This window comes from Haemaphysalis longicornis, unplaced genomic scaffold (assembly GCF_048455015.1).
Source record: "Haemaphysalis longicornis isolate Haplotype H1 unplaced genomic scaffold, Haemaphysalis longicornis Haplotype H1 scaffold_8, whole genome shotgun sequence".
Lineage (NCBI taxonomy): Eukaryota > Metazoa > Arthropoda > Arachnida > Ixodida > Ixodidae > Haemaphysalis > Haemaphysalis longicornis.
In genome coordinates, this window is record NW_027526445.1 from 104,654,509 (window position 1) to 104,665,972 (window position 11,464).

The 11,464-nt window shown below is 43.7% G+C and overlaps 1 protein-coding gene across 1 annotated transcript; it reads left to right on the forward strand.

Moving 5' to 3' along the window:
- Positions 1-5,589: 5,589 nt before the first annotated feature.
- LOC144148994 (amine sulfotransferase-like) lies at positions 5,590-9,650 on the forward strand. The gene is made up of 2 exons (XM_077680518.1): positions 5,590-5,729; positions 8,668-9,650. Exon 2 carries the CDS (start codon positions 8,670-8,672, stop codon positions 9,612-9,614), a length of 945 nt encoding a protein of 314 aa, XP_077536644.1. The 5' UTR covers positions 5,590-5,729; positions 8,668-8,669; the 3' UTR covers positions 9,615-9,650.
- The last annotated feature ends 1,814 nt before the right edge of the window (positions 9,651-11,464 follow it).

Sequence of the window (11,464 nt, forward strand, 5' to 3'; positions counted from 1 at the left end):
AACACCAGGTTCGTTGTTTTTCAGTTTCCTCATCGGGGACTAGGTTATATTTCGCCAATATTTTCCTTTTTATTAGCAACTTAAGCAGAACAGGCTACTTTTTCGGTGGTTGAAATGCATATGTACTTTCAATTTCTCATTTACCTTGCTCAGCTAAGAAAAAGTTTTACGTAATATAAATATTTAAATTGAAATACATTCTTAGCCTTTATTACTTTGGTTATACTACACTTCCATTTATTCCAAAATAAGTGCTATTTCATGCGGGCAATACCGATAACACCCACCCTGCCTCCCTTTAAAATATACAAGATCAGCCTGCAGTTAAGCCTGGATATAACGAAGTTGACAACAGTTTGTAATTTTTTGTTACATTCAGGCTTTTGTTACGTGCAGTGTTCGTGTTCAGGCTCGCAGGCTCGTGGGAATGAAGCAAAACGAAGCCGAAATCGTAGAAATTGGTTAAGATTAACGCACCCTGCATGTGTTTATTTCAGAGCGAAATGCTTCGTGAGTTGCGTCTCCTGCTTTCGCACGAGAATAAGCACTACACCACGCTTCAAAGAAGCGAGGTCACTTACCCCAGTACAAACAAACGTAATTTAAGTATCCCTTTTGCTTTTTGACGTTTTTCAGCTCCTTATTGTGTTAGAATAAGCAAAGTTATGCTGAAATGGTGCCTGTTTGCGAAATAGATGCTCTTCACAGCACGGCAGATTGTAGAGATGGTGCTAACTGGATTACTACACCAGCCGGCCACATTCTTCTTGCTCGCCAGCGGAGATGGAGTTTAAAATTGTGAGATTTTCATGAAAGGACACAACTTTTCATTTTGTCGAAGCCGCACTAATCACCGACAAGCAGATACCATAGACAGAGGTGGAGACGCGCGACAACACGCTGACAGAATGTCTTAGGCACTGAAAACTCAAGTCTGATAGAGAAACTGCCCTTATACGTGTAAACGCATGCTAGTTCGCGGTACGGTCAAAAATACAAACGTGAAGAGTAGTTACCCCTGCCAGCTGGTGTGGTGTGATGCTACACAAGAAGAAGGAGAAGTAACTGCTATTGTAGCCACGGGATGGTATCCGCCCTCCGTTTATTATTATCATCACCAGGACGAAATTCGTGTTTGGGGATTCTAGGCTGTTACTACCTGTTACTATCGCTCTCTCTTGTTCTAACCTATTGTTGCCGAAAACCGAAATTATTATCTACTATTTCTTATTCGGTGCCATACAGAACTTATTTGCGGTGAAATTTTTAGAAGTAAATCGTATAATGCGCCGTGCCCTAGTAGCGCATTTATGGAGCGTGCAGTCCTGGACCTGTTACGTCACCTGAAGAATCAGCAAACAGCATGAATCGCTTTTTATAAGCCCTTTAACTACGCAATGAAATATTGTAATAACGTTACGTGGCCGTCGCTAGAGCTCGTGATCCCCTAGTTCCGGTACATTCAGCGCCTTCTGTAATAGCACCCCTGAGTTATGAGCCCGGATGGGGTTCAGGGAAAGTGTAATAGCTCGACAACCACTGTGAGCGCCATTAAATACATCCCCTTAGCTGTGACCACCGGAGCAAGGTATATTGAGGTGTGAAGTGGGATTTTATGTATAAAATACAGACATAAATTTTTTTACACCTGTTGCGGTCCCAAGGCTTCATGTGTTATGGGAGAACAGGGTTACCGAGCTTTTGCGCAGCCCTACCAAAAGGCCAGCGCTGTTCCAATAAACAATTTTTCTGCACAGAATAATGTTCAAATAACGATGAAGGGCGTTAATATGCCTTCAGTGGCCTTCGTCAAGCTGAGCTTTAAACTAGCCATTTATTGCAACTATACACTTGAGCACATGATTAGATTCCTTTTCCAAAGGCCATGCGTCAGTGGATCTCTCATCAGTAAACTAGCGCGCCAGCGTATTCCTTCAGACCCACGCGTAAAAAGAAAGCACGAAACACTGGCTCAATATCCCTGCAGGCGTGCGCAGCAACGTCGTCCAGGGCAAGCTTTTCTCGCTTTCTGTCCCTTTTTCGTCTAGCTGTGTGCCGTACCCATATTGGTATAGAGGGCTGCCTGCTTCGGAAGAAACCATCATCCCGGATACCTCAGAGGGTACACTAGAAAGGTTTAGCCATGCTAGGAAGGATCTTACGGACACAAAAAGCAGTCCCTCACCAGAAAAGGATCTGGCCATCCACCACGTCACATGACCAACCAACGCAACTCTCCGCCCTCAGTCCTCAGAAGCTGTAGAGCACCTTTCAACGGCGGCGAACAGAACAGCGATGCAACAGAAGATGCCAAAAATCTCTCGGTCCGGAGACGCCGCTATTGGCACATGACCCTCGCCGCGTGCAACGCAAGCTCTCTCTTTCTCTCTGTCTTTCTCTCTAGCTATGGAAGCTGAGCTTTACTACTGGAGTAGCTCTCGGTTATTAGGCGGAATATTGCAGGGTTAAGCGAAAATAAAATGAAAGGACAAGAGAAGGCTCCATGGAGCTGACTAGCGGGCATATTCTGTGCAACAGAGGACCCCAAGACAAAAAAGGAAAAGGGGTGTGATTTCTAATACATAAAGAAACAAAAAAAAAACGTGGAAGAGCTTTTCAGCATTAGTGAAAGAGTCGGGGCTGTCGTTATCAAGCTGAACTAGCGATACTGAATGAAGACAGTTTAGGCCTTCGCGCCAACAACCAGCTATGATGATGAAGCCGCAGGCAGCTTCTAGCAGGATGTCGAATCAGCAATGAAGGAGCCAACAACACAGTTAATGATTCTGATGGGATACTTTAAGCAAACGCCGCTAAGGAGCAAATGAGGGAAACTTCAGTGAAAAACTTCAGAATGCCGGGAGAAAAAACATGAGATTGATGAACGCAATCTTTTACCAACGGCATACTAGGAAATGAACCAAAAAAAATCCCCGTTGGTACAACAAAAAAAGCGAAATTGACTTTATTTCAAGTGACAACCCAGGTATTGTGCAAGACGCAGAAGGGCTAATAAAGATTCCGGGAAGTGATCATAGACTGGTTAGAGACAACCTAAGGCTGAATCTCGCAAAGAGAGAGAAGGAACCAAAAAATAGGAAACCCCGGATGGAGTTAGTCAGACCCAGATCACATGAGGTTAAAATAACTCTTCAAAACAAATTCCCACTTCTAGACGAGCACAACCAGCTTAGTGTAAACAGGGTAAATGAGAACCTAACATCGGAAATCAGCGAATCAGCAACAGCTGGGGGAAAAGTAACATGTAGAGCAGAAACTGGAAAATTAACATAAAATATGAAGGAACTAATTGCCAAACGTAACAACCTGAAAGTTTCAAGTACGACGAATCAGATTGAACTAGTCGTGCTGTCGAAACTGATTAACATATGTAAAAAAAATCACATTCGTGCATACAACATGGCAGTGATCAAGGGAACGATGCAAATAGGAGGAAGCTTAAAGCAACTAAGAGAAAGCGAGCCACCGCGAAAGACAGGATGTACGCACTCGGAAACAAAGACGGCACATAATGCACAACGTGGATAGATAATCAAGGCCGCAGAACGATTCTACAGCAATCTGTATGCCAACGACGTTATACCAGGGGAAACTGCTCAGAGTACAAGCCTAACTTGCTATGTCGAACTAGTAAATAAGAGGAAGTTGGAAGTGCTCTCAAAGACGCGAAAATAGGAAAATCTGGCGGTAAAGACGGCGTAACCGTACACTCTTTTCAAGGAGGGAGGATACATCTTACTGGGAAAATTGGCGATACTTTTTTTCGGAATGTTTGAAGGCTCAAAAAGTGGTGCCGAAACCTCTACAGACGCCAACATTATTTGGTTTGATAAGAACGGAGATCCCAAGGACCCCACAAATTACACACCAATCAGACTACTCTCGGTTGTGCGCAAGCTTTTTTCCAAGTAGCAGCCACATTTGTGACAGCCTGAATTTCCAACAACCCAGGGAGCAGGCTGGGTTTAGTGAAGGGTAGTGGACCATGAATCACATGCGAATTGTCCATGAAGTGAAAGAAAGATCCGGAGAATAAACTAAACCCCTCTAACATGGCATTTATAAACTATGAGAAAGCTTTTGACTCCTTATGCCGCGCAACCGAGCTAGAAGCATTAAAAAACTACGGAATAGAGAGACCTACACAAAACTTCTAGATTACGTATACAAGGAATGCACGGGTACGATAACCCTCCACAAGCAAAGCGATAAATTGCCGATCCGAAAGGGGCTAAGACAGGAAGATACAATCTCATCAAAAACATTCACGGCACTCTGCACGGGCTATTTAAAAAGCTTGACTTGGAAGACATAGGCTTAAGGAAAAACGGGGAATACTTCAGCACTCTGAGGTTTGCGGACGTCATAGTATTGCTGAGTGGGATTGCAGAACAGCTGCAAACAATGCTTGACGAACTGCAATCAAAAAGCACAGCTGTGAGCCTAAAAATAAATATGAATAAATATAAAGTAATGAGCAATAGGCATGTAAAAAACATCCTCTTCATCTTTGGATACGAAGTGATATAACAAGTGAAAGAATATAACTACCTCGAACCGATTGTTGACGCTCACCACAACCACGAGAGCCAAATCTTGGGCCGAATAGGTTTAGGTTGGGTTGCACTAGGGAAGTACTTTAAATAATGAAATAATAAGCTACCTCTGTCACTCAAAAGTCAAACATACAACGAGTACATACTGCCGGCTATGACATTAGCAGCTGAAACTTGGCGTATTACAAAATATCTAGAAAGCAAACTTACGTTGTATCAACAGGGTATTGAATGAATAATGTTAGGGGTAGCACGCAGGGACCGGAAACGAGCTACCTGGATCAGAGAACAAACAAGAGAAAACGACATCATAGTTGAAATAAAGAAAAAAGGAAGGGACTTGGGCTGGCCATTTAGTGAGGTGAACCGATAGCTGGTGGATAATTGGGATAACAGAGTACATACCAAGACATGGATGTAGAAGAAGGCGAAGGCCAGCAATTCGTTGCAGGGATGAAATAAGGAAATTCGGAGGTAAAATGTGGACTAGAGCAAAGGAGGAAAGCAGCACTTCGAGGTCAATGGGAGAGGCCATCGTCCGGCAGTGGACCTGCGCAGGCTAAGGATGATGATTATGTTTAATAATATATTTTTATTATGATAAAATTGCAGACAGCCTTAGCAGAACACGTGAGCCAAACATTCCATTCAGAACACTGCCCCCCCAAATATTTTTTACGGCTGTTTGGCGAGAAATTAGGTTATTCATACGAAGTCCGCAGATATCTAGGTGGCATAAAACATTTTTTTGTTCGTGCGCTAGTCGGCGTTCGTCATATTCAGGCCTCATTGTTCGTCCCCGACAAGATAAAAGCAACTCCCCCTATAGCCCTTATCTTTCAAATTTTTACTTTTTCACGGGGACGGGTTTCCAGAGGATTTTCTTGTATATCTTCAACTCCAAGTCTCTTCAGGCATACGCATATCTTCAACTCCGTATCTTTTCACGCATACGCATTATTTCTGCAGGGAATGCACTGTTTTTTATAAGTGGTGGTAAGCACCTTGGTGGGATGTATTTAAGCAGCCATGCTTGAGTAGGCGAGATACCAGGTGCCAAATCGTCCAGTCATTCTTTGCGTTCAACAAAAACCCGTCGCAAACTCGTCTAGAACAGGGCGCAAAGTGCCGTAGGAAGACGTCGTCATTTACGTAAGTTCTTCTCTACAGTGTTTCCGAATGTTGTAGGTAATCTAACAGATCACGTTATACTCATTGGCACTAAACAGTCATTGTTTAATGCCCTTTGCCTCCCTCCCACGAGACGTTTTGTGGTGAGAAAACGCACTTAGACGCGATGATTCTCCTCCCAATAACATGGAGGAATATTTTTACTGTATAGCGCTCAGCGATGTGTCCGTCACAAATTCTTCGTGTTGTTGGATTGTAAAGTTCATTTTTGAAAAAAAAAATAATTTAATGGCGTGGCGCATAAATTCTTTGCAACATACTTAAATAACGTTAGTCCTAATTTGGACCTGCAGGATTCTTAGTTCCGTTCCCCCAAGAAAATACATTCGTTTAAAAACATGTACCGCTCATTCTGGAAAATGCAATTTCGAAGCGACAAGTGTCGTGCCCTTGAAAGCATTAGTATAGTAAACAGAAAGCCCTGCTAACATTGTAGTTACTGATGGCGCGTCGTCTTCCCTCCAGCACTGGTGACAATACAAGTGATTGCCTCGGCGACAGCATGGCGGTTGGACGCAATTTCTCTCTATTGATACGTTAGGCAACCGATCGTAAGACGTCAATCACATTGGACAAATATTTCTGTCTGCGATTCCTTACTAATATAGATCTACGGTTTTAGACAGAAATGCCACTGTTCACCCACTGGAGCATATAACCGTAAAGTTTGTTAATGCGTGAGTTGGACGCTTTACTCGGATCAGTTGGCCAAGACGCAGCGCCCTAGATTTCCCTAACTAAAGAGCGTTCGCAAAAGCTGTCAGATAACCGCATGAAAAGGAAATATCGTTAAAATTTCGCTTGATCGCGACCTAAGGCATGCTTCAACGGGCAAAATAAAAACGCGTTAGAGGCTGCACATTTTCCCATAAAACTGCCTGTAGGGCTTGTGGAAACTGTCTCACCATGAATGCGTCGGTGTAAGGTAGTGGCGGCAACATTAAATATTTATTTTTTAGTTTTACGTCCCTGAAAAGCTGGTTTCAAGGAGAAGCTTTCATTGACTTTTCCTCCGCTTTTATTGGGTCTGCAGCTGCTGCTGTTACATTCTTGCTGTATTGGCGGCTAAGTTTAAAATACAGCAGAAAAGTCCGGCCTCCCCGCACTACAGCGGATGGACCGTGTGGGGAAGCCAGTATGGTGCGCCTTCGCCAGGGAGACTGAGACCTTCTGCATTTTCTCGTTACGTCCCCAAATTCTTGACGCGCTAGTCACTGCTCATAGTTCTGAAAAAGCAGAAACTGCAACAAGCGCCATAAAACATCCCAAAAATGCCACACGTAAGTTAATTTCAACCCCGATGTACCACGGCGAAAGCTTCTATTTCCACCTACGCGCGGAATAGGCCAATGCTTCTCACAATCTTTTGGAAAGAAGCCTACTCCGGACAAAATTGTTTTTCAGCGTTTACACAGACAGATATTACACAAACAGGTAAACTAAACTCCGCTGCACAGAACTACGCAACACTCTACTGAGCGGTATAATTTAGCAGCATAGCTCACTATGCTTACGCGTTCTGACCACATAAGAGCAAGCTTCCATAACCATAACTTTTTCAAAGCTCCTGACAAGCATTAGTTAGGTGCGTAACTACGCGCTTTTGCCACTATCGCAAATGTCTTTTCCCTGCAAATTTGGAAAAAAACAGGTGAGCTTGTATACAATGGCCCATTGTCTCGTCTAGGCGGGTTTCTCGGTAAAAAGCCTGAATTCAAAATATTTCGTTGTATTTCTCCACATATGCATTGTATATTTTGGTATGTAAGACAAATAAGATTCAACTTGATCACAATTTTTGTAACAGTTTGTATTCTTGGGTGGATTCAATGGCAGAGGCCAGGAAAGCTGCGTTCCAGAGGGAGAGTGGAAAAGCAGGGTGTGGAAAATACCAGCAAAATACCCACAAGTTGATGCATATTTGAAGGCAATTCCAATCTGTGATTATGTGGTCGCCCTCTCCCTCTGCGCTCCGTTTAAACACAAATGCTTAAACAGAATTTAGGAACCGCAAAGGATGGTGCAATGTCACAGAAAATTTGCCTTCCCTAAATTTTGACGCCAAGTCTGCACAACTTTGCTGGGAAACCAGATGTACCAACTCGCCCAACTCTCCATCCTGCTGCAGATGTACTCTGTTTCAAATGTAGGTTCTTTATTCTGGGTACCTAGTAGTGAGTTGCTGAATGGGAGTCGACAATTTTTCCAACGCCCGAATTATAGAAATCTTGTGTGTCACTTGTCACGGAATAGCGTTACTTCTTTTTTAACCCCGAGATTTTATCATTCTGAAATTGTGCAGCATTAAGTCGTTTTCTGGAGACCTAGATCTCAGCTGTAGAAACATAAACAAATAAATGTATGCATTTCTGAAAATATAACGAAAAGACACTAAACTTCTGGGATTCAACACTCCGCAACTACGTCTGAGATATAGGGCTCACCGTAGTGGAGGATTCCTGATTAATTTTGACTCCTGGATATCTTGAACGTCGCTAAAAGTTTGCTACAGAAGCGTTGTCGCTTTTCTCCTTCATCTGAAACGCAGCCGTTACAAGGGTATCGAACCCACGTCTTTGGCATCAGCAGCACAACGTGTCAGCCATTGAGCCAAAGCAACAGGTTGAAAAAGATATATTTGGGTGAACCAAGATACCGCGTTATGATGGTGAAGCATTATGCTACAAAAAACTAGCTCAGCAAAATAGATCATATAAAATGATTCGGGTGACAGGAAACAATATGTGATTTTTTCTCGAAATAATTAACGGAACATTTCTCATTAGCTATACGACTTTTATTATAATGAGAGGATAAGCTCCAACCCAAATTCCAACTCTGCTCATTATTCAAAGCCGCCGGGTATTTTTTCAACCGAGCATTTTGCGTTTCATTGCAGTAATGGACATCGATGCCTACCGAGACGTGGACGGCGTGAGAGTGCACTCTTTCATCCAAGAAACCCTTGTACGGTCCGCACTATCTTACAAGCCACAAGCCGACGAAGTGTTGGTCGTCACTTATCCAAAGTGCGGCACAACATGGACGCAATACCTCATCCTGAGCATCCTCTCGAAAGGCCACCCACCCTCAACTGTAAGAGACTTCTTGTTGGCGTCTCCATACCTCGAAATGATGGGTGCCGAATCAGCCGAAAAGATGCCCAGACCAGGAGTGATCAAGACGCATCTGCCGTTCCACAAGAGGCCATACTCTGAACAAGCGAAATACATCTACGTCGCACGCAACCCTTATGATGTATGTGTCTCGTTCTACTACCACCTCAAGAGCATGACTCCGAAGACGGTGGAGGACGTCTCATTCGCCAAGTTTCATGAGCTTTTTTTGGGAGATAAGCTTTCTTATGGCGCCTATTTTGACCATTTGCTACCGTGGTACGAGCACCGCAATGATCCCAACGTGCTTTTTGTTACGTACGAAAAACTGAAAGAGGAAACAATAGCCTGGACACTGAAAATTGCCAACTTTATGGATGCAAAATACGAAAGGACGCTTCATGAGGACCAATCTCTAGCAGAGAAAGTTGTGGAAGCCGCTAGCTTCATAAATATGCGGCAAGTTTTTAAGGATGCACTGCAAACTATTATGCAAGACCTGCTGAGCCTTTCTCGCGAAAGGACGTATAAATCCTTGGAGGTGTACAGGAACATGACTACGCATTGGAAGCAAATGCACGATGCGACAGACTTCATTCGAAAGGGAGTGGTTGGTGACTGGAGGGTGCATTTCACTCCTCAGCAGATTAAAAAGACAAAATCATGGATCGCCGAGAACACAAAAGGCTCTGACGTTATGGATCTGTGGAAAGATATTGACCTGCCCTGATTTAGCTACCACCTTGTTTTAGGACTGGTCCCAATGCTCCACCAAACACCAAACAATAATAAAGAGTACGCTCGTGTGCTATTACGTGCACAGCAGTTCACATTTTCAACTGTTTCTGTATGACCAGAATACCTCCCATAACAGTAACTTTTGTACTAGAAAAATATATTTTTTATATTTTTTGTCTCTAACGAGATGCTATGCATTTCAAATGTGCAGCGAGGTATGTACGAATGTTCTTTAGAACTTGCTTTTTGCAGGAAATTTTCCGACTCTATGACAGTTAGACTGCTCGGCGGACTGCGAAATGTGCAATGCCTCACAAGGCCCCCAGTGGCCACCAAGGCCACCACCTCGTACCACATGTGTGTCTCATAAAACGTGTATAACTACATTAATTTGGATCGGTTTATTACCATGCACTCTGGATTAGGGGACTGGTAAGTTCCGTGAGGGTGTTTGGAAAACCTAGAGAGATAACCGAACACCACCGACTTCGAAGTCCGACCTTGACGCTTACAAGCGATTGCCCTCTTCTTTAGCATGTTTATACAGTCCTATTTTGGGCAACCAGCCACTAGAAGAAGGCAATATCCTAGGACCGCATTTCTTTGAAATCATCACCATTACAAAAGCAGACCCTAATGATTAATATTGTTTGTTATATTGGTTATTCGACCACTGTGACTTAACCGGATATTTAATTTATTGCCTGAAATAAGTGACAGTCAACTGTTTCCCCGCCACTGAAGGCTTCATATTCCTTGGGTACACGCCAGTACAATTTTTACTATCATATCTGCAATGTATAATGTGAACATGTATAATGCCACCAAGTGTGTAGTACACTTTATCGAGTACAGAGCGGACTTTTATATCAGGGATACACGTCGCTCCTCACAAATCACGCTACAGGGAAAATCAAACAAACCAGCCCCTCCCCTACCGGAAGGAGGTGTGCAGGTAAGGCTTGTCCTACCAAGTGCCCAACCCTACTCTTGTCCTTCTGCTGAGCTTGACACGATTGCACATGTACTACGTTCGCTCTTGAGAGCAGCGAACCGAGTGTGGCCCATCCCGGCGCGCTGGCCTTGAACTGGTGCGAAACGGCGCCCGCAGAGCCAGCTAACCTCCGTTTTCCTTATCCGGAGAGCGGGAGTGCATGTGATTGTCTGGCAGCACGGCGGGATCCGGCGCATCACTAGTGGTAGCGACGAGCTGGTGCTGGCGAAAGAGCCATGCTCCCGGCAAGGAGGGGTTTCCGGCTGCCAAAATTTGGGAGGGGAGTTTTGGTGTGCAGCGCCAACACTAACACCGCCGCTGACGCGACTCAGCCATTACAAACTGCGCTCGGGAAATGTACACATTTAGTTACGATGTGCGTTTGAATAGAAAAATGTGGGTTTCATTACAGCCCGCGAACCGTCCAGCATTGAGGACATCTCGTTATGGGGCGCATGTGATGCAATACACGCATAAATCACGTATCACTTCATGAGCATTCTGTAATTTCAAAAGCTCGCCATATAAATTGCGTAAGAATTATATTACAAGGCAGTTTGACGTTGCAGCCTTTTTTAAAGGCATTTTTTTCTTGCTGAGATGCATCGTATTACACTACACAGAATATTGTTTTAGGATAAAGGAGCCACTGAGCTCGTATTTAGGCAATATTAGCGCCGCGTTACCATGCTCTAGAAAGGGATACTTAACATTGATCTCATTACCTTGTATGCCGCACTAAACAGTTTCAAAGTTTGCGTAAATTTAATGGCACGGTTCGGTACATTTTAGCGCACCATTGCAGAATTTTTGTGCTTTTCCGTATTTATATTTCACAAACCTGCTTT

What these genes read in the sequence shown, in the direction of transcription:
- LOC144148994 (XM_077680518.1), top strand. Translation starts at nt 8,670, where the DNA reads ATGGACATCGATGCCTACCGAGACGTGGACGGCGTGAGAGTGCACTCT.